At 48.0% G+C, this 22,579-nt stretch overlaps 3 protein-coding genes across 7 annotated transcripts in view; 2 read left to right on the plus strand and 1 right to left on the minus strand.

Moving 5' to 3' along the window:
* The first annotated feature begins 1,928 nt into the window (after positions 1-1,928).
* Positions 1,929-7,121, plus strand: LOC131990912 (activator of 90 kDa heat shock protein ATPase homolog 1-like). Its single transcript, XM_059356137.1, has 9 exons — positions 1,929-2,008; positions 4,514-4,704; positions 4,781-4,863; positions 5,658-5,775; positions 5,854-5,930; positions 6,029-6,166; positions 6,554-6,655; positions 6,735-6,786; positions 6,866-7,121. The coding sequence occupies exons 1-9, from the start codon at positions 1,929-1,931 to the stop codon at positions 7,021-7,023; spliced, it is 999 nt and encodes a 332-aa protein (XP_059212120.1). The 3' UTR covers positions 7,024-7,121.
* A 535-nt stretch (positions 7,122-7,656) lies between these two features.
* The window catches only part of brf1b (BRF1 RNA polymerase III transcription initiation factor subunit b), a 42,271-nt gene continuing 27,348 nt past the window's right edge, over positions 7,657-22,579 (minus strand). The window contains exons 6-20 of the mRNA XM_059356094.1: positions 21,518-21,549; positions 21,380-21,452; positions 13,702-13,851; positions 12,163-12,256; positions 11,453-11,579; positions 11,332-11,371; positions 11,145-11,240; positions 10,261-10,617; positions 10,112-10,173; positions 9,447-9,528; positions 9,323-9,375; positions 8,645-8,931; positions 8,506-8,557; positions 8,132-8,291; positions 7,657-7,931 (exon numbers count right to left, since the gene is read on the minus strand). Of these exons, the coding sequence (XP_059212077.1) occupies positions 7,894-7,931; positions 8,132-8,291; positions 8,506-8,557; positions 8,645-8,931; positions 9,323-9,375; positions 9,447-9,528; positions 10,112-10,173; positions 10,261-10,617; positions 11,145-11,240; positions 11,332-11,371; positions 11,453-11,579; positions 12,163-12,256; positions 13,702-13,851; positions 21,380-21,452; positions 21,518-21,549 (1,703 nt within the window). The 3' untranslated portion in view covers positions 7,657-7,893. The remainder of the gene's footprint in view (positions 7,932-8,131; positions 8,292-8,505; positions 8,558-8,644; positions 8,932-9,322; positions 9,376-9,446; positions 9,529-10,111; positions 10,174-10,260; positions 10,618-11,144; positions 11,241-11,331; positions 11,372-11,452; positions 11,580-12,162; positions 12,257-13,701; positions 13,852-21,379; positions 21,453-21,517; positions 21,550-22,579) is intronic.
* On the plus strand, positions 15,147-21,370 carry btbd6b (BTB (POZ) domain containing 6b). Of its 5 annotated transcripts, XR_009396090.1 has the most exons (6): positions 15,155-15,308; positions 16,117-16,384; positions 16,460-16,550; positions 18,569-18,687; positions 18,966-20,149; positions 20,227-21,370. XR_009396090.1 is itself a non-coding variant. In XM_059356113.1 (5 exons), the coding sequence occupies exons 2-5, from the start codon at positions 16,191-16,193 to the stop codon at positions 19,996-19,998; spliced, it is 1,437 nt and encodes a 478-aa protein (XP_059212096.1). In that variant the 5' UTR covers positions 15,147-15,205; positions 16,117-16,190; the 3' UTR covers positions 19,999-21,370. The 5 variants fall into 5 exon arrangements, 4 of the variants coding, with proteins under 4 accessions (XP_059212096.1, XP_059212095.1, XP_059212094.1 ...); XM_059356113.1 differs by having other exon boundaries at positions 15,147-15,205; positions 18,966-21,370; XM_059356112.1 differs by having other exon boundaries at positions 15,149-15,283; positions 18,966-21,370.

Below are 22,579 nucleotides of genomic sequence, written 5' to 3' on the forward strand. Positions count from 1 at the left end.
GGGAGATGTAGTTCACCTTTTATTTTAATTATTTTAGTACAGAATTATTAAGAAACACGTCATGGAGATTAATAAAATAAACTGGACCAGTTGATAAATAAAGACTAAATAAAAGAGAACAGTTTATTTGATCTAAATCAGATTAATTCGGTTTGGATGAATTATCTTTAATATTAATAGTATATATAATATATATATATATGTAATATTAATAGTATTACTCCATCTACTGCTCTGCGCTAACAACAGCAATGACAAGGAAGACGCAGTAATATTTGAGTCTTTACAAATGGAGACCTGCCATCTGAAAATGATCTTAGAATTCAGCCTAAATCAGATTGAAGAGTTAATGAGGGAAACTCTCAAAGAAGCAATGAATAAGGTGCAGCAACCTTCAAGGTCTGGAAGAAACACTGTTGGATATTCAGTGCAGAAACATGAGAGATAATCTAATTGTTATTCAAGAGGACAATGCTGACCCTGAAACAACGGGGAGAGAAATGTTCTGAAGGTTGTTAAGGACATTTTCCAGAGTTCACAGACGGGAAACCAAGTGAAGGTAAGAACCGGCCAGATCACTTCTGTTTCCTATCAAGGAGGAAAAAAGGCTCAAAAACAAAAGTGCCACTGACCGTTGACAAGCTTTATATTATCATTATTATTATTATTATTATTATTATTATTATTATCCGAGACTCAGAAGAAACTCTCTGGCTCTTTTAACATGGTTTACTGTGCTTTTCTTGTTTTTCAGTCCATACGACTCATTCTTTCAGTGATATTTCTGGCACTAAACTGGGTCTTGAGAAGACGCTAGTTCTAGCTGGCGTTAATGTACGCAGCTTGTGCAATAAAAACGTATCTTTAAAATGGGAAGAGCTGTTGGTATCTCTAGGAAATGTGCTTCCTTTGTTGCTCCACCCCTCATGTGTCAGAGTTTGGTGTTGTGCCACCTCGATTATTGTTCGGTGGTCTGGGCATCTGCTGCCAGAACTGAGCTCAGAAAGCTGCAGATTGCCCAAAACAAGGTTGCCTGGTTGGTGTCGGGCTGCTCCACCCGGTCAGATGTTCACCACATGGTTCCCTCTCATGGCTGATGGTAGATAACAGGTTAGCATCAAGCACGGCTGTAATGTTTCAGTCAGTCCTGATTAATGAAGCGCCTCACTTTTTATTTAACCAAATTGTGTGTAGAAACTCTGTGCACAACTATAACACCAGAAGGTCCAGCAACGGTTGCCTGAAGCGCCCAAGAACAAAGGCCTTATCACCATATTTTATCTTTAATTACTCTGTGGAATAATCTGCCTCACTACCTCACTGACAGTTAACAGGTATTTAAAAAGAAACTGAAATCTTATTTTATACAAGCTGTACATTTTCAAATGTTGTTCTTACCTTTCCAGGTATATTGTGACTGACTTTACCTGTAAATGTGTGATATGTTGAGAATATGATTTCCTTGTGTATATTCTGTGTTGTTCCTGTGGAAGACTAGCTGGTTACTAAGGTACCAGCTAATGGGGATCCTTAATAAATAAACAAATTTATATTACTGATTTGATGTCATATTATTATTTTGAGTTTACCCACCTGATTAATTCCTTTAAGTTTTAATTTAACTGATACGTCTGAATACAGAAATATTACTGTTATTATTATGATTAGTAGTAGTAGTAGTAGTAGTAGTATTTTTAATAAAGGCTGCATGCTGTTTGTGTTGTTTTACTTTGAAAATCTTCAGAGGAAGTAGTTAAAGGGACAGTGTGAAGTTGGTTTTAAGTTTCAGCTCAACAGTCAGAGACACTCCAGGACACTTCACAGGGTACAAGTACACACAGTACTGCAGCAATAGTAAACAGAGTAGTACTGCAGTAATATTACACACAGTACTGCAGTAATAGTACAGAGAGTCCTGTGGGGTCCTGATGGCTGTGTGGGGGTCCGGGGACCCTCGGTGGATCGTGGAGCAGAGAGCTGACGGGACCAACGTCAACAACTGGCACTGGTCTGTTTACTACTGTTATTATTGTTGTTGTTGTTGTTGTTGTTTTTATGCTTTTTGTTGTAGTTTTTATGTCTTTTAAAGTCGACCTGTTACCAGTGTTACTGTGTGTGTGTGTGTGTGTGTGTGTGTTATTTTAGGACTCTCTGTGTGTGTGTGTGTGTGTGTGTGTGTGTGTGTTATTTTAGGACTCTGTGTGTGTGTGTGTGTGTGTGTGTGTGTGTGTGTGTGTGTGTGTGTTATTTAAGGACTCTGTGTGTGTGTGTGTGTGTGTGTGTGTGTGTGTGTGTGTAATGAGATCTGGTTCAGCTGTTCATCCATCCATTTTCCTCTTCTTATCTGGGGCCGGGTCGCGGGGGCAGCAGGCTAAGCAGGGCGTTCCAGCCGTCCCTCTCCCAGCCACAACGTCCAGCTCCTCCTGGACCCCGAGGCGTTCCCAGGCCAGGAGAGAGATATAATCCCTCCACCGTGTTCTGGGTCTTCCCCGGGGCCTCCTACCAGTTGGACCTGGAACTCCTCTAACGGGAGGCGCCCGGGAGGATCCTTACCAGACGCCCAAACCTCCTCAGCTGACTCCTTTAGAGGAGAAGGAGCAGCGGCTCTACTCCGAGCTCCCTCCGGATGTCTGAGCTCCTCCCCCTATCTCTAAGGCCTTCAGGCCACGACTCCTACCAGCCGCAACAACAATTGAGGCTTTGAACATGTTGAACATGGCCCATTCTGACTCCATGTCCCCAGCCTCACCCGGGATGTTGGAGAAACTCTTCCGGAGGTGTGAGCTGAAGACCCTGCAGACAGGGGCCTCCGCTAGACGTTCCCAGTTCACCCTCACTACACGTTTGGGTTGCCAGGTCTGTCCAGCAGCCTCCCCCGCCACCTGATCCACCTCACCACCAGGTGGTGATCAGCTGACAGCTCTGCTCCTCTCTTCACCCGAGTGTCCAGAACATGATCAGATCTGATGATACGATAATGAAATTGATCATGGATTTGGCCTAGAGTGCTCTGGTACCAGGTACACTTATGAACAGCTCTATGTTCTAACATGGTGTTTGTTATGGACAAACCGTGACTAGAGCAGAAGTCCAATAACAGAACACCACTCTGGTTCAGATCGGGCCGTTCCTCCCAATCACCTCCTCCAGGTACCATAATCGTTACCCACGGGAGCGTTGAAGTCTCCCAGAAGAACTACAGAGTCCCCAGGTGGTTCCCCTGCAGGACACCACCCAGAGACTCCAAGAAGGCCGGGTACTCCGCCTGCTGTTGGTGCAGAAGAACAGACAACAGTCAGAGACCTTCTCCTCCTCTGGTTCCTCTGGTTCATCTGGTTCCTCTGGGAGAACTCCAACACACCAGTGCTCAGACGCCCACAGCCTCTCACCCTGGGCAACAACAGGAGAGAGTCCAGCCTCTCACCCTGGGCAACAACAGGAGAGAGTCCATCCTCTCTCCCTGGGTAACAACAGGAGAGAGTCCATCCTCTCTCCCTGGGTAACAACAGGAGAGAGTCCAGCCTCTCACCCTGGGTAACAACAGGAGAGAGTCCAGCCTCTCACCCTGGGTAACAACAGGAGAGAGTCTCACCCTGGGTAACAACAGGAGAGAGTCCAGCCTCTCACCCTGGGTAACAACAGGAGAGAGTCCATCCTCTCTCCCTGGGTAACAACAGGAGAGAGTCCAGCCTCTCACCCTGGGTAACAACAGGAGAGAGTCCAGCCTCTCACCCTGGGTAACAACAGGAGAGAGTCTCACCCTGGGTAACAACAGGAGAGAGTCCAGCCTCTCACCCTGGGTAACAACAGGAGAGAGTCTCACCCTGGGTAACAACAGGAGAGAGTCCAGCCTCTCACCCTGGGTAACAACAGGAGAGAGTCCATCCTCTCTCCCTGGGTAACAACAGGAGAGAGTCCAGCCTCTCACCCTGGGTAACAACAGGAGAGAGTCCAGCCTCTCTCCCTGGGTAACAACAGGAGAGAGTCTCTCCCTGAGTAACAACAGGAGAGAGTCCAGCCTCTCACCCTGGGTAACAACAGGAGAGAGTCTCACCCTGGGTAACAACAGGAGAGAGTCCATCCTCTCTCCCTGGGTAACAACAGGAGAGAGTCTCTCCCTGAGTAACAACAGGAGAGAGTCCAGCCTCTCTCCCTGGGCAACAACAGGAGAAAGTCCAGCCTCTCCAGGAGTTTGGTTCAGAGCCAGGCTATGTGTGGAGGTGACCAACTATTTCTAGCTGGTAACGCTCCACCTCCTGCACAAGCTCGGGCTCCTTCCTGCTAGCGAGGTGACGTTCCACGTCCCCAGAGCTGCTGGAGCCGGGGGTCAGGGGTCAGGGGTCAGCACACCCAGGTACCCTCCTTCACCTGCTGCCCTACTCACTATGTACCCGACCCCTATGCCCTACTCTGGTGGGGGGGGGCACAGGTCGGCGGGTCCATGTGGCTCTTTCGGGCTGTTCAGATATTTGATGATATGATGAGGGCGGGGCTGTGTGTGTGATGTCATCAGGACGGAGCGTGATGTCAGCGGCTGGTCGTCGGAGCGTCTCCGTCAGCTGCTGCTGGCGGTGAAGGTGGATGGTCCAGAGGGCACCGCCGCCATCACCGACGTCAACAAACTGGATGGAGAAGCTTCTATCAACAACCGCAAAGGAAAACTCTTCTTCTTCTACGAGTGGACGCTGAGGGCCAACTGGCTGGGTTATTATTATTATTATTATTATTATTATTATTGTGTTGCTGTCGTTGGTGTCTGCTGACTGTTTCCTGTCTGCAGGGACGTCCTGCAATGGCGTGAAGTTCAGAGGAACCGTCGATGTGGCGAACCTGTCAGACGAGAACGACATGGACGACCTCGACGTGAGTCTGTTAACGTCTGTTAATGTCTGTTAGTGTCTGTTTGTGTCTGTTAGTATCTGTTAGTATCTGTTAGTATCTGTTAATGTCTGTTAACGTCTGTTAACGTCTGTTAGTATCTGTTAATGTCTGTTAACGTCTGTTAGTATCTGTTAGTGTCTGTTTGTATCTGTTAACGTCTGTTAGTATCTGTTAATGTCTGTTAACGTCTGTTAGTATCTGTTTGTGTCTGTTAACGTCTGTTAGTATCTGTTAATGTCTGTTAACGTCTGTTAGCATCTGTTAGTGTCTGTTAACGTCTGTTAATGTCTGTTAACACTATTAACGTCTGTTAGTATCTGTTAGTGTCTGTTAATGTCTGTTAACGTCTGTTAGCATCTGTTAGTGTCTGTTAATGTCTGTTAATGTCTGTTAACACTATTAACGTCTGTTAATGTCTGTTAACACTATTAACGTCTGTTAACGTCTGTTAGCATTTACTGTCGCTGCATGAACATTCACCATAAAAGTTTTTGGAGGAGATTATCCTGCTGAACAAAACGCAAAGCATCACAGATGTTTATTTTCTGAGTGAGGACTCCAACACATGATGCTAACCCTAACCCTAACCCAACACATGATGCTAACCCTAACCCTAACCCAACACATGATGCTAACCCTAACCCAACACATGATGCTAACCCTAACCCTACCCAACACATGATGCTAACCCTAACCCTACCCAACACATGATGCTAACCCTAACCCTACCCAACACATGATGCTAACCCTAACCCTAACCCTCTCTCTCCGTACAGATCTCTGTGTCTCTGTGTAAAGACCAGCCCAACACGCCGCTCCTCGACCTCATGAAGAAGCGTGGCGTTCCGGAGGTCCGAAGAGTTCTGGGCCAGTACGTCCACCAGCTAAAATCAGGTCTGTTACCCAGAATGCATCAGGACTAACCAATGAGTGATGGTCCCTTCAGTAACCTCATGACCTCTGACCTTACAGAGTTCAGTCAGGGGATGATCCTTCCCACCACCGACCAGCCGAAGCCACATCAACCTCCTCCGGTCCAGAAGAACCAGGTCCAGACCAGTAAACCTCAGGTATATTTTAGTAGAACAGCACATCCAGGTGAGTCAGATGGAGAAGTGACCTCTGACCTCTTTGTATTCTTCCACAGAAAAGCTCTGCCCCGAGGTGCTCATCAAGCCCCGCCCCCTCCCCCACAGGCATTCGGATCTCAACCTGCTCCTTCAAGCTGGAGGAAACTTTCCAAACATCACCTGATGAGCTGTACCGGACCTTCATCAGCCAAGAGGTACCAGACCTGGGACGGACCAGCACCAAAACCAGACCAGGACTATAACCAGGCCAGACCAGAACTATACCAAGGCCAGACCAGGACTGTACCCAGGCCAGACCAGGACTATAACCAGGCCATACCAGAACTATAACCAGGCCATACCAGAACTATAACCAGGCCATACCAGGACTATAACCAGGCCATATCAGAACTATAACCAGGCCATACCAGAACTATAACAACGCCATACCAGAACTATAACCAGGCCATACCAGAACTATAACCAGGCCATACCAGGACTATAACCAGGCCATACCAGAACTATAACCAGGCCATACCAGGACTATAACAAGGCCAACTACTGTAGTATTATAGTAGTACTGCAGTACTCTGTCTCTGTAGTTCGTGCAGGTATTTACGCGCTCAGCGGCGGAGGTGGACGGGCGGCGTGGTGGGCGGTTCCAGATGTTGGACGGGAGCGTCTGTGGAGAGTTCACAAACCTGGTGAGGTCACTGCTGCCGAGCCAATCAGTGGTGAGTTGTCACATCACCATAGTAACCATCCCCCTACTCCTCCTCGCAGGTACCGGACCGGAGGATAGAGATGAGGTGGCGGTTCAGGACGTGGCCCAGTGGTAAGTATTCCTTTGGTGATGTCATAGTGCTGCGTTCAGGGACAATCTGAAATCTGAGCGTTTTGTTTCTCTCTGTCAGAACACTATGCCACCATCAGTCTGCAGCTGGAGGACCGGGGAGACGACACGCAGCTCATCATGGACTGTCGAGGAGTCCCTGTGGGCGAGGAGGACGCCACCAGAGAGGGCTGGCGCCGGTTCTACTTCCACGCCATCAAACAGACATTTGGATACTGAGCCCTGAGGCTCGACTGACAGGCTGCTTAAGGGGACAGATCAACAATTAGGATCCAGAATGTGGTGTCCTTCAGGAAGGTCTCCTTCAGGAGGGCCTCCTTCAGTAATCTCCTTCAGGAAGGTCTCCTTCAGGAAGGTCTGCTTCAGGAAAGCCTCCTTCAGGAAGATGTCCTTCAGGAAGGAGTCCTTCAGGAAGGTCTCATTCAGGAAGGTCTCCTTCAGGAAGGTGTCCTTCAGGAGGGCCTCCTTCAGGAAGTAGTCCTTCAAGAGGGCCTCCTTCAGGAAGGCCTCCTTCAGGAAGGAGTCCTTACGAGAGATTTAAAGAAACAGTCTAAATACTTCTGTTCTGTAAGCCTAGCTTAGCACAAAGACTGGTACCAGAGGAAACTGTTAGGCTAGGTCCTGCTGAGTTGTTGGACTGCTCCTTTAAAGTTGATGTTTGTGAATGAATCGTTGTGTAAATAAAGTTTGCACAGTTTCAGCGTGTTTGACTTCCTGTCATCAGAACCAATCAGAGTAAAATTTACTCACAGATGAACAAACAACACTTTTATTTTATTTTGTTGTTCTCTTCTTTCAGGACATCTTTTTCTTTTCTTCATCAACAACAAACACAAAGTTAAAATACACAAAGAAGACATCATTTTACAACAAAAACACACAACAAACAAACAAACAACAAACGATTTCTATTTACATTCTTATAAAAATACAGAAAAAAACATCTAAAAGCTACAATCTAATTACAATATGAACAGTGATCAATCAGTCAATCAGCTTCAGTGATCATGATTTTGGTGATTGATTCATTGATCCATCTCCGGGGACGGACAGTGGGTTCACCGGAGGTCAAAGGTCAGCAGGACGGCGTTAGAAGACTTCCTCCTCCTCCGCTTCACAGCCGTAATCTGCAAGACAATCAATCAATCAATCAGTCACACAATCAATCAATCAATCAATCAGTCACACAATCAATCAATCAGTCACACAATCAATCGATCCAACCTTTACTTTTTTTCTACTGTCAGTAAAGACTGAACGGCCAATCAGACAGAGGCTCAACAACAACTACTTCCTCTGGCTTTTCACAATAAAAGCCTGGACTGACCTCCTACAAGCTGCAGAGCGCTAACACACTCCTCCTCTACTTGCTCCTCTTCCTGCTCCTCCTCCTGCTCCTCCTCTTCCTCCTCCACCACAGCAGAAGCAGGTTCAGGAGGCGCCGCAGGTGCAGCCTCTGTCGTTGTCGTGGTGACGGGGTTTTCTACCTGAGAGGTGAAACACGAGTCATGTGAGACAAGTGAGACAGGTAGAGACAGGTAAGACGGGTGGGACAGGTGAGTCAGGTTGAGACATATTAGACAGTGAGACAGGTGACAGGTGAGACAGTGAGACAGGCAGAGACAGGTGTGACGGGGAGACAGGTGAGACTGATGAGACAGGTGGAGACAGGTGACAAGTGAGACAGGTGTGTTTGTTCACCTGGACGGAGGCTTTCTTCTTCTTTGGTGTGGCAGACAGGAGGAGGCGGACTCTGGAAAACATTATTGGTTATTTGAGACAGGTAGAGACAGGTGAGACAGGTAGAGACAGGTGGATGAAGCCTTCTGATTGGTCGAACCTCTTGCCCATGATGCTGGCGTTAGCGGCGAGGTCCCTGTTGGTGTCGCTGGTCTTCCTGCGGCGGCGGCGGGTGAGTTTCCTCCGGGTGGCGGTGGCGGTGGCGGCGGCGGGATCGGGCTCGGGGGCGTCGGCTCTGCTGGGACTTCCTGTCCCGCGGCTGTTCAGGTCCCGGAGGACGTCGTAGTTGATCTTACTCGAGATCTTCTTCTTCTCCAGCATCCTCTCGATCGCCTCACTCGCCGTCGCCGCCGCCGCCGTCTCCTTCTTCTTCTTGGACTTCTTCGGCTGCAGACGCAACATAACTTTACATTAAACTGATCTACTGGGATCTCCTGGGGTCTACTGGGATCTACTGCAATCTACTGGGGTCTAATAGGATCTACTGAGACCAGGATCTACTGGGATTTACAGGGATCTACTGGGGTCTACTAGGATCTCCTGGGGTCTACTGGGATCTACTGCAATCTACTGGGGTCTACTAGGATCTCCTGGGGTCTACCAGGATCTACTGGGATTTACCGGCATCTACTGGGGTCTACTAGGATCTCCTGGGGTCTACTGGGATCTACTGCAATCTACTGGGATCTACTGGAATCTACTGGGATATACCAGGATCTACTGGGGTCTACCAGGATCTACTGGGATCTGATCTTTGGGTCACTAGCTGTGGACTCACCTTCTCTTTATACGTCCCCTGTTCCTTCTCCTTCTTTATCCTCTCTTCTTTCTCTGTAAACAAAAAGTCATCAACAACAACAACAACAACAACAACAACACCGATGATGAAGAGTTCTCCGGACCTTTCTGCTCTTTCAGGTATTCTGCGTTCTGTTTCATCCACAGCTCCGTCTTCACCTCCACCTCCCGATCATTCAGGATGTACTGCAGGTGGAGACAGGTGAGACAGGTGAGACAGGTGAGACAGATGAGACAGATGAGACAGGTGAGACAGGTGAGACAGATGAGACAGGTGAGATAGATGAGACAGGTGAGACAGGTGAGACAGGTGAGAGAGACAGGTGAGACAGATGAGACAGATGAGACAGGTGAGACAGATGGTCTTTCAGGATGTACTGCAGCACAAAATAAAGTCACAACACCACATCCTGGACACGCAACCTTTCACAGTAAAAGCCTCGCCTAGTTTACACAAAGACAAACGTCCCGGTTCAGAGGGAACAGGTGAGACAGGTGTCAGATGAGACAGGTGAGACAGTTGAAACAGTTGAGACAGGTGAGACAGACAGGTGAGATATGCGAGACAGGTGGAAACAGGTGAGACAGGTGTCAGATGAGACAGGTGAGACAGATGAGACGGGTGAGACAGGTGAGACGGGTGAGACGGGTGAGACGGGTGAGACAGGTGAGTCGGGTGGGACAGGTGAGACGGGTGAGACGGGTGGGACAGGTGAGACGGGTGAGACGGGTGAGACAGGTGAGACAGCAGAATGATCAATAAACGGACCTTGTCGATCTCCTGGTCGTCGATCCCCTTCAGGTCCAGCTCTCCGCTCTCCGACTGCTCATCTGTAAAAACAAGAGACACACCTGTCTGTGACTCGCTGATGATGTAATGATGATGTAATGATGATGTAATGATGATATCATACGTACCTTCTGGTTTTTCGCCCGACTCGGACCCGCTGAAGGTCTGGAAGGTCTGCTGGAGGCAGGCGGCGGTCGGCAGCTTCCCCAGGATGGCGGCCAGAGGGGCGGCTTGGCGCTGAGGCCCCGCCCCCTCTGTATCTGACCCCGCCCCCTCTGCATCTGGCCCCGCCCCCTCTGCCTCTAGCCCCGCCTCCTGCTCGCCGTCATCCGTCTTCTTGCCCTGCCCTCCCCCCTCCTCCTCCTGGATCACGTGACACAGGAAGTCCTGCGTCAGATGTTCGGCGGCGGCTCGGAGCTCCACGTCCTCGACCTCGGCCGCCTCGGGGTCAGAGGTCGACGACGACACCTCCTCGTCTTCAGGGTCTGAAAAAAACAGGAGGTGAAGAGTCGTTACATGTTTCAGATGTTGGGATGAAGTAAAAGGAGCAGGAGGAGAAGAGGAGGAAGACACAAGGGTAAATATCTGGCTGTAGTTGTTTGTGTGTATGTTGTTGTTGTTGTCGTCGTTGCCATTGTCGTTGACGTCGTTGCCATTGATGTTGTTGTCATTGACGTTGTTGTCATTGACGACGTTGCTGTTGTTGTTGTTGTTGTCGTCATCGTCATTGTGGTTGTTGTCGTCGTTGCCATTGTTGTTGTCGTTGACGTTGTTGTCATTGACGTTGTTGTTGTTGTTGTCGTTGTCGTCATCATTGTGGTTGTTGTCATTGTTGTCATCGTTGTTGTTATTGTTGTCATTGTTGTTGTTATTGTTGCTGTCGTCGTTGTTGTTGTCATTGTTATTGTCGTCATCGTCGTCGTTGTTGTTGCCGTTGTTGTTGTCGTTGCCATTGTTGTTGTTGTTAAGAGCTGTTACATGTTTCAGGTGATAAACTCAGGACGGTACAGACCGATCTCCTTGGCGTAGGCGGCGTAGATCCCTCTCAGTTTAGGCCGACTCTTCTCCAGCTCGGTCTCGATCTCGTCCTTGTAGCAGCTGATCTCTCCTGATGGGATCAACAGATTAAAGGTTTTAGTCCGTTCAGGGTTCCTCTTAGCGTCCTGAATGGTTCTCTAAAGAGTTCTCTGTGAACCGACCTTCCACCTCGTCCAGCTTCTTGGCCAGCTCGTGTTCCAGCTGCAGGACAAGAGGACATGAAGTTGATTGGTTGGATCAGTGGTTACCTGTCAGCAACCAATCAGAGGGAGGGAGATCTACCTGCTGCATCTTGGCCTTGTGCTGCGCGGCGGTGAAGGAGGGCGGATCACATTCCTGCTCCAGATCCACCTTCATGAACTCATCGATGGTCAGCTGACTGGTGGGCGTGTCCTCAAACTCTGTTAATCTGCAGAGAGATGACACAGTGATCTACCAGGATCTATTGGGGTCGACTGCAATCTACTGGGGTCTACTGGGATCTACTGGGGTCTACCAGGATCTATTGGGGTCGACTGCAATCTACTGGGATCTACTGGGGTCTACCAGGATCTATTGGGGTCGACTGCAATCTACTGGGGTCTACTGGGGTCTACCAGGATCTATTGGGGTCGACTGCAATCTACTGGGGTCTACTGGGATCTACTGGGATCTACCAGGATCTATTGGGGTCGACTGCAATCTACTGGGGTCTACCAGGATCTATTGGGGTCGACTGCAATCTACTGGGATCTACTGGGGTCTACCAGGATCTAATGGGGTCGACTGCAATCTACTGGGGTCTACTGGGATCTACTGGGGTCTACCGGGATCTACTGGGATCTGCTGCAATCTGCTGCAATCTACTAGGGTCGACTGGGATCTATTGGGGTCTATCGGGATCTACTGGGATCTATTGGGGTCGACTGCAATCTACTGGGGTCTACTTGGATCTACTGCGGTCTACTGGGATCCACTGGGATCCACTGGGATCTACTGGGATCTGCTCTCACCTCTTCCTCAGAGTGGTCTGACAGACCTTCACCACGCTGATCACGTCCTTCACCGTACGACGAAACTTATGCATCCGAGCAGCAACCAGGAGAGCTGAGGAGGAGCACGAGGAGGAGCAGGAGAGGAGAAGGAGGAGAGGAGGAGGAGGAGAAGGAGGAGGAGCAGGAGAGGAGGAGGAGGAGAGGAGGAGGAGCAGGAGAGGAGGAGGAGGAGAAGGAGGAGGAGCAGGAGAGGAGAAGGTGGAGAGGAGGAGGAGGAGAAGGAGGAGGAGCAGGAGGAGCAGGAGAGGAGGAGGAGGAGAGGAGGAGGAGCAGGAGAGGAGCAGGAGAGGAGGAGGAGGAGAAGGAGGAGGAGCAGGAGAGGAGAAGGAGGAGAGGAGGAGCAGGAGTAGCAGGAGGAGGAGCAGGAGGAGGAGGAGAGGAGGAGGAGCAGGAGTAGCAGGAGGAGGAGCAGGAGGAGAAGGAGAGGAGGAGGAGCAGGAGGAGGAGAGGAGGAGGAGGAGAGGAGGAGCAGGAGGAGGAAGGAGGAGGAGGAGAGGAGGAGCAGCAGTAGCAGGAGGAGCAGGAGGAGGAGCAGGAGAGGAGCAGGAGAGGAGGAGGAGCAGGAGAGGAGGAGGAGGAGGAGGAGGAGAAGGAGGAGGAGCAGGAGAGGAGGAGGAGGAGCAGGGGAGGAGGAGGAGGAGAAGGAGGAGGAGCAGGAGAGGAGGAGGAGCAGGAGTAGCAGGAGGAGGAGCAGGAGGAGAAGGAGAGGAGGAGGAGCAGGAGGAGGAGAGGAGGAGGAGGAGAGGAGGAGCAGGAGGTGGAAGGAGGAGGAAGAGAGGAGGAGCAGGAAAAGGAGGAGGAGGAAGAGGAGGAGAGGAGGAGGAGGAGGAGAAGAGGAGCAGGAGAGGAGGAGGAGGAGAAGGAGGAGGAGAGGAGGAGGAGCATGAGGAGGAGAGGAGGAGGAGGAGGAGGAAGGAGGTGGAGAGGAGGAGGAGGAGGAGCAGGAAAAGGAGGAGGAGGAAGAGGAGGAGGAGCAGGAGGAGGAGAGGAGGAGGAGGAAGACACAAGGGTAAATATCTGTCTGTAGTTGTTTGTGTTTGTTGTTGTTGTTGTTTGTGTGTTCGTTGTTGTTGTGATTGTTGTTGTCGTTGTTTGTGTTTGTCGTTGTTGTCGTTGCCGTTGTTGTTGTTGTCATTGTTTGTGTGTTTGCCATTGTTGTCGTTGTTTGTTTGTTTGTCATTGTTGTCGTTGTTGTTGTCTTTGTTTTTGTCATTGTTGTCTTTGTTGTTGTCGTTGTGTGTGTCGTTGTGTTTGTCATTGTCGTAGTTGTTGTCGTTGTTTGTCCTTGTTGTCGTTGTTGTCTTTGTTTTTGTCATTGTGTTTGTCGTTGTCTTTATTGTTGTTGTCGTAGTTGTTGTCTTTGTTGTTGCTGTCGTTGTTGTTGTCTTTGTCGTAGTTGTTGTCGTAGTTGTTGTCTTTGTTGTCTTTGTCTTTGTTGTTGTCGTTGTTGTTGTTTGTGTGTTTGTTGTTTGTTGTTGTCGTCGTCGTTGTTGTTACCTGCTCCACAGAGTCCTGAGGGACGGCGTCCCGTGTGCATCCAGTCCCTCTTCATCCTCTGAACCAGACGAAGAGCCGTCATGGAAACCTCGTGAGTCTTCAGACCGAACTCCAACATGTGGGCGAAGCGAGGGATGTACAGGCAGGGGTCTACACACACACATAGACACACATGGAGAGAGGTACACACACGCATAGACACACACAGAGAGAGGTACACACACAGAGACACACAGAGAGAGAGGTACACACACAGAGACACACAGAGAGAGAGAGGTACACACACACATAGACACACATGGAGAGAGGTACACACACACATAGACACACGTGGAGAGAGGTACACACACACATAGACACACATGGAGAGAGGTACACACACACACATAGACACACATGGAGAGAGGTACACACACACATAGACACACATGGAGAGAGGTACACACACGCATAGACACACACAGAGACACACACACAGAGACACACACAGAGACACACATGGAGAGAGGTACACACACACACACACACACACACACACACACACACAGAGACACACATGGAGAGAGGTACACACACACACACAGACACACACAGAGACACACATGGAGAGAGGTACACACACACACACACACACACACACACACACAGAGACACACATGGAGAGAGGTACACACACACACACAGAGACACACACAGAGACACACAGAGACACACATGGAGAGAGGTACACACACACACACACACACAGAGAGACACACACAGAGACACATATACACACATATGCACATTATGTTACACATAATATTATACATATTATATCAGATACGTTATATAACATTATATTATATCATTTTATATTATATTACATTATATTATATAATTTTATATTTTATTCCATTATATTATATTATATTATATTATATAATTTTATATTATATTACATTACAATATATTATATTACATTATATTATTTTATATTATATAAATTATATTACATGGCAAGTCTGCCACACAAACACACAGTATACATTATATACAGTATGTTACACACATTATATGACACATATAATGTTAAATGAATTGTAGTATGAATTGTATTAAATATATAATGTTATATAAATGATCAATATTACTGAAACATTTTATAATGTTATTTCATATATGACCTGTTTGATCCACACATTATCCTACATTATTATCGTAAGATCAATTATAGTATATTGTTGTTAAATATTAAACTATTCATAATAATTAGTGAATCCTAAATAACTAGTTTATATCATTACATTATTATTATTATTATTATTAATAATAATAAATATTTATGTCTATATTTCAGAGCATGTTTCTCTGTTTTCCCGCGCTCTGCCGCCATCTCGCGGGCACAGCGGCTCGGTGAAGAAGGCGGAAGTGACGCAGCAGCAGGAGGATCTAAAATGGCGCCTGGAGAAACAAACAGCAGCTGGTTTCAGAGCGAGTTCAACGTTCACCGGGAGACCGACAGGTAAACACACACACCCGGTACAAACACCTCCGGTACAAACACCTCCGGTACCGGCCCGGACACAACACCACCGGACCGGTGAGTCCCGGACTGCTCTCAGCAGGTTATATTATTATTATTATTATTATTATTATTTTGTGTCTTTTTTGGTCAGTTTTACATCTATCCTTTTGTCATTTTGTGCCTTTTTTAGTCATTTTGTCTTTTTTTTGCCATTTTGTGTCCTTTTTGGTAAATTTTACGTCTATTTTTGGTCATTGTGTGTCTTCTTTGGTCATTTTTACTTCTATTTTTGGTCATTTTGTAATATTGCAGTATTTCATTGATCTGACAGCTTTAGTTCCGTTTCACATAAAGATTTAACATGAAAACATGATTCATTTAAAATGATAATTATAAATTAAACCATGTTGCAGTATATTAGTAGTTAAAATCAGACTACAGTAGGACAGAAATGCATCAATAATGATAATAATAATAAGATAATAATAATTATTATTATGATTATTATACTCATAATTATTATTATTGTAGTTAATTATAATAATTATAATAATTAATAATAATAATTATAATTGTAATTGTAATAACATCAATAATTATAATATTAATGATAATAATAATAAAAATAATAATAATAATTATGATTATTATAATCATAATTATTATTATTGTATTTAATATTAATAATTATCATAATTAATAATAATAATTATAATTGTAATTGTAATAACATCAATAATTATAATATTAATGATAATAATAATAATTAATAATAATTATAATTGTAATTTTAATAATAATAATAATAATAATAACCTGCTAACAGAACATTTTCTCAGAGGTATTAAGTAATCTGATTACTGTTTGTAAGAATAATGAAATCAGCTGTAATCTGATGACTCTGACAGGAAGCGGTCATCCTGCTGAGAGGTGGTGACCTCATCGTTAGGACGGCGAGGAGGACGGCGAGGAGGAGGACAAGATGGCGGCGGAGCTGTTCTCCACCAGCCTCCCTCACAGCAGCGAGGCCGAGAAGAAGACTTTCATCCAGAGCAACAAAGAGCTGCAGCCGCCACCGCACAACACCAACGAAGAAGACTTCCTGCCGCAGAACGCCAACAACGACAGAGAGGACGGAGACGGCCGGCAGGACGCCACAGCCACGCTGAGGGAGAGGTGGCGCTCTCTGCCGCTTTATAATCAATATAATCATTCAGATATATTGATTCTAATCACTGATCTTCTCCGCAGGAACGCGCTGATGTTCAACAACGAGCAGATGGCCGACGTCCACTTCATCGTCGGACCGCCAGGAGACACGCAGAGAGTCCCCGCCCACAAGGTCAGGTCATGTGACCGGTCCCCGCCCATGAGGTCAGGTCATGTGACCGGTCCCCGCTCACGAGGTCCGGTCATGTGACCGGTCCCCGCCCACAAGGTCAGGTCATGTGATCGGTCCCCGCCCACAAGGTCAGGTCATGTGACCAGTCCCCGCCCACAAGGTCAGGTCATGTGACTGGTCCCGCACACGAGGTCAGGTCATGTGACCGGTCCCGCCCACGAGGTCAGGTCATGTGACCAGTCCCGCCCACGAGGTCAGGTCATGTGACCAGTCCCGCACACGAGGTCAGGTCATGTGATCGGTCCCCGCTCACGAGGTCAGGTCATGTGATCGGTCCCCGCTCACGAGGTCAGGTCATGTGATCGGTCCCCGCTCACGAGGTCAGGTCATGTGACCGGTCCCCGCTCACGAGGTCAGGTCATGTGACCGGTCCCCGCCCACGAGGTCAGGTCATGTGACGGGTCCCGCCCACGAGGTCAGGTCACGTGACCGGTCCCCGCCCACGAGGTCAGGTCACGTGACCGGTCCCCTCTCACGAGGTCAGGTCATGTGACCGGTCCCCGCCCACGAGGTCAGGTCATGTGACGGGTCCCGCCCACGAGGTCAGGTCACGTGACCGGTCCCCGCCCACGAGGTCAGGTCACGTGACCGGTCCCCTCTCACGAGGTCAGGTCATGTGACCGGTCCCCGCCCACGAGGTCAGGTCATGTGACCGGTCCCCGCTCACGAGGTCCGGTCATGTGACCGGTCCCCGCCCACGAGGTCCGGTCATGTGACCGGTCCCCGCCCACGAGGTCAGGTCATGTGACCGGTCCCCGCCCACGAGGTCCGGTCATGTGACCGGTCCCCGCCCACGAGGTCCGGTCATGTGACCGGTCCCCCTCTCACGAGGTCCGGTCATGTGACCGGTCCCCGCTCACGAGGTCCGGTCATGTGACCGGTCCCGCCCACGAGGTCAGGTCATGTGACCGGTCCCCAGCCACGAGGTCAGGTCATGTGACCGGTCCCCGCCCACGAGGTCAGGTCATGTGACCGGTCCCCGCCCACGAGGTCAGGTCATGTGACCGGTCCCCGCTCACGAGGTCCGGTCATGTGACCGGTCCCGCCCACGAGGTCAGGTCATGTGACCGGTCCCCAGCCACGAGGTCAGGTCATGTGACAGGTCCCCGCCCACGAGGTCAGGTCATGTGACCGGTCCCCGCCCACGAGGTCAGGTCATGTGACCGGTCCCGCCCACGAGGTCATGTCATGTGACCGGTCCCGCCCACGAGGTCAGGTCATGTGACCGGTCCCGCCCACGAGGTCAGGTCATGTGACCGGTCCCCGCCCACGAGGTCAGGTCATGTGACCGGTCCCGCCCACGAGGTCAGGTCATGTGACCGGTCCCCGCGCAGTCCTGGAAAAAAAATATGAAACCACCCCTTTAATGTCTGGTACAACTAAAGGTTCAGTTACTTGGACAAATATGATGACAACAACAAAAACAGCTGATAAGGGTTTAATTTAAGAGCTGGTATCTAGACATTTAACATGGTTTTATTGATCAAGTGTCAAGTGTCCCGTTCTGGCCGGGAAAGTCCCGTATTTTAACCTTATATATATATATACATATACGCCGGAAAATATCCCTTATTTTCAAATCCAAAACTTGAAAGGTATGTTGATGATAACCAAAATCATGATCAATAAAATCATGTTAAATGTCTGGACATCAGCTCTTAAATTAAACTCTTATCACATGTTTTTGTTGTTATCATTATATCTGTCCAAATAAACGTACCTTTAGTTGTACCAGACATTAAAAGAACATAAACAAGGAGAAAAAAAGGTGGTCTAATCATTTTTTCCATGACTGTATGTAATATCTGTGGCGTCATAACTGATCAGAGTCCGATAACCAAAACATTTAAAAAACGCATCGTCTTTGCGGTCACATGACCGGCTCGTTATCTCACCCTGTACTTCCCGCCCTGCGCTCAGGTTCAGGCTTGTGATTGGTTCCCTGTCTGGTGTTGCAGTACGTCCTGGCGGTGGGCAGCTCGGTGTTCGGAGCCATGTTCTACGGAGATCTGGCCGAGGGCCAATCAGAGATCCACATCCCCGACGTGGAGCCGGCCGCTTTCCTCATCCTTTTAAAGTGAGTCCATTTTAACGTCTATTTTTGGTCATTTTGTATCTTTTTTAGTCATTTTATGTCTATTTTTGGTAATTTTTAAGTCTATTTTTCCAAGTTCATGTGTCTACGAGTTAATCTGAGACGAGTCAGGTGCCAGGTGGGAGTCTTTCTGGTCCATTGGGGGTATTGGGGACCTTTTAGGACCTTTAAGGTGTCCGGTGTTTCCAGGTGTTTCCAGGTGGTTCCAGGTGGTGTCCTGTGTGTGTGTGTGATGTTGATGGTTTGTGTTTCTGTCTCAGGTACATGTACAGTGATGAGATCGAGTTGGAGGCCGACACGGTGCTCGCCACGCTCTACGCTGCGAAGAAGTACATCGTTCCGGCGCTGGCGAAGGCCTGCGTCACTTTCCTGGAGACGAGTCTGGAGGCGAAGAACGCCTGCGTGCTGCTGTCCCAGAGCCGGTTGTTCGAGGAGCCGGAGCTGACGCAGCGCTGCTGGGAGGTGATCGACGCTCAGGCCGAGCTCGCTCTGCGCGCCGACAGCTTCTGCGAGATCGACCGGCCCACGCTGGAGATCATCCTCCAAAGAGAAACACTCAACGTCCGCGAGGTCGTCATCTTCCAAGCAGCGCTGAGCTGGGCAGCGGCAGAGTGTCGACGTCAAGGCCTTGCGGTGAACGCCAGGAACCGGCGTGCGGTGCTGGGTAAGGCCCTGTACCTGGTCCGGATCCCCTCCATGACGCTTCAGGAGTTTGCGGACGGGGCGGCGCAGTCGGATATCTTGACGCTGAAAGAGACTCATGATGTTTTCCTGTGGTTCACTGCCTCCAGAAAACCCAGACTGGAGTTCCCTGTGGTGAAGCGGGCGGGACTGGCGCCGCAGAGGTGCCACCGCTTCCAGTCCTCCGCCTACCGCAGCAACCAGTGGCGCTACAGGGGCCGCTGCGACAGCATCCAGTTCGCAGTGGACCGGCGGATCTTCATGGCTGGACTTGGTCTGTACGGGTCCAGCGGCGGAAAGGCAGAGTACAGCGTGAAGATCGAACTGAAGAGGCAGGGAACCGTTCTGGCCCAGAACCTCACCAAGTTCCTGTCAGACGGATCGAGCAGCACCTTCTCCGTGTGGTTGGAACATCCGGTCCAAGTGGAGCACGACACCTTCTACACGGTCAGCGCCGTGCTGGACGGAAACGAGCTGAGTTACTTCGGTCAGGAGGGGATGACCGAGGTGCAGTGTGGGAAAGTGACCTTCCAGTTTCAGTGTTCATCGGACAGTACCAACGGCACCGGAGTGCAGGGGGGGCAGATCCCAGAACTGGTCTTCTACTGCTGAACCAGAACCTGACGAACTCGAGGCCTTTAATCAGTCAGCCAGACAGACGGAGCGACAGGCTGTAAAGACTTGGACTGATTGGACCGTCCAGGTGGGACTGGAAGCTGATTGGACTGTCCAGGTGGGACTGGAAGCTGATTGGACCGTCCAGGTGGGACTGGAAGCTGATTGGTTTATGCCTGATCATTAAAGTTGACTGAAACTGAAATGTGTTGCTGTTTCTTTCAGGTGAAGTCCTGCAGCTCGGAGGGGTTTACATCCAATAATTTACTGACTTGATACAATATTTTTTGTTTATATTTCATATTTAAAATCAATTTTTAGAAAAAACTGTTTGAAACTTAAATTTCTCTACATGTTCTGTTTAATTTCTCTTCAGACATCAGAGACGTTCGAGTTCTGACGGTTATTGTTAATCAGATATTTATTTTATTCATTTATTTTATTTATTAACAGTCAGAAGAAGAGCTTCATGTTTTAATGTCACAAACCAAGGTTATTATAGTTAACGAAAACTAACAAAATAACGAAAACTAGAATTGAAAAAACATTTTCATCAACTGAAATAAAAATAAAAACGAAACTGTATTTTGTGGTTCCAAAACTAACTAAAATTATAGTGAAAATGTCCTTCGTTTTGGTCTTTGTCAACTTTTTTCATCCGTAAACCTTTTTGGTTGATATGAAATCTATTTCATCTATCTGGTTTTATGACTTAATAAACTTATTGGGGCTGAGATGGATCAGACAAAGGAAATAAAGGAAACATTTATTGTGACCTTATTGAATCTGGACCCAACAAATACCCCATTACACAACAACTACAACTAATAAAAACTCAACTACAACTAATAAAAACTCAACTACAACTAATAAAAACTAAACTAAAACTAATAAAAACTAAACTACAACTAATAAAAACTAAACTACAACTAATAAAAACTAAACTAAAACTAATAAAAACTAAACTACAACTAATAAAAACTACACTAAAACTAATTAAAACTAAAGTAAAACTAATAATAATAATAATAATACATTTTATTTGGAGGCGCCTTTCTTGGCGCTCAAGGACACCGTACAAAAGGATAGAAAAGAAACAGCAGTAAAATACAATATAAACTACACAGAATGAATAACAATACAATACAATAGACATATAAAACTAAGCATTTTCCAAAAAATAAAAACGAATTAAAACTAGCAAACTCACTCTGAAAACTCATTAAACCTAACTGAATTTGAAAGCTACAAATCACAACGAAATTAAAACTAAAACTAATGAAAAAGACAAAACTATTGTAACCTTGTCACGAACAATGAAAGACGTTAAAGTTTTCTCAGTGTGAACACGAGGAGAATAAAGTGAACGAGTTCTCACCGATGGCAGGAGCATTGATGCAGAGTTCCCGAGCCAGCAGCAGGAAGGTTTTTCCCAGGATGTAAACGTTCACCTGAACACATCACACAAAGTTACCACCGCATTGCAAAATAGATCAATATATTAACGTATATTTACCTGCAGCAGGTCACTCAGGTCCAGCAACATGTCTGAAACACACTTCAGGAAAACCAGCACAACTTGGAGGTCAAAGTAGGGCTGGGCGCTATGGCCCTAAAAGAGTATCTTATATGATATATGAGTATTTTTGTGATAACGATATTAAAAAATACTGAAAAATATCTAGAAAATTATCTTTTAGTCTGTATAAATAAATAAAAATCGTACAACAAAATAAAAATCAATCATAAATGTAGATCCACTTTGAGAGCTTAATGTGAGCAAACACCTCACAGAACACTTTAAACAGCCAACTGGGCTTTCCACTAGGACACGGAGCAGCCAACTGGGCTTTCCACTAGGACACGGAGCAGCCAACAGGGCTTTCCACTAGGACACGGAGCAGCCAACAGGGCTTTCCACTAGGACACGGAGCAGCCAACTGGGCTTTCCACTAGGACACGGAGCAGCCAACAGGGCTTTCCACTAGGACACGGAGCAGCCAACAGGGCTTTCCACTAGGACACGGAGCAGCCAACAGGGCTTTCCACTAGGACACGGAGCAGCCAACAGGGCTTTCCACTAGGACACGGAGCAGCCAACAGGGCTTTCCACTAGGACACGGAGCAGCCAACAGGGCTTTCCACTAGGACACGGAGCAGCCAACAGGGCTTTCCACTAGGACACGGAGCAGCCAACAGGGCTTTCCACTAGGACACGGAGCAGCCAACAGGGCTTTCCACTAGGACACGGAGCAGCCAACAGGGCTTTCCACTAGGACATGGAGCAGCCGACAGGGCTTTCCACTAGGACACGGAGCAGCCAACAGGGCTTTCCACTAGGACATGGAGCAGCCAACAGGGCTTTAGGACATGGAGCAGCCAACAGGGCTTTCCACTAGAACATGGAGCAGCCAACAGGGCTTTCCACTAGGACATGGAGCAGCCAACAGGGCTTTCCACTAGAACATGGAGCAGCCAACAGGGCTTTCTACTAGGACATGGAGCAGCCAGCAGGGCTTTCCACTAGAACATGGAGCAGCCAACAGGGCTTTCCACTAGGACATGGAGCAGCCAACAG

This window comes from Centropristis striata, chromosome 18 (assembly GCF_030273125.1).
Source record: "Centropristis striata isolate RG_2023a ecotype Rhode Island chromosome 18, C.striata_1.0, whole genome shotgun sequence".
In the NCBI taxonomy this organism is placed as follows: Eukaryota; Metazoa; Chordata; class Actinopteri; order Perciformes; family Serranidae; genus Centropristis; species Centropristis striata.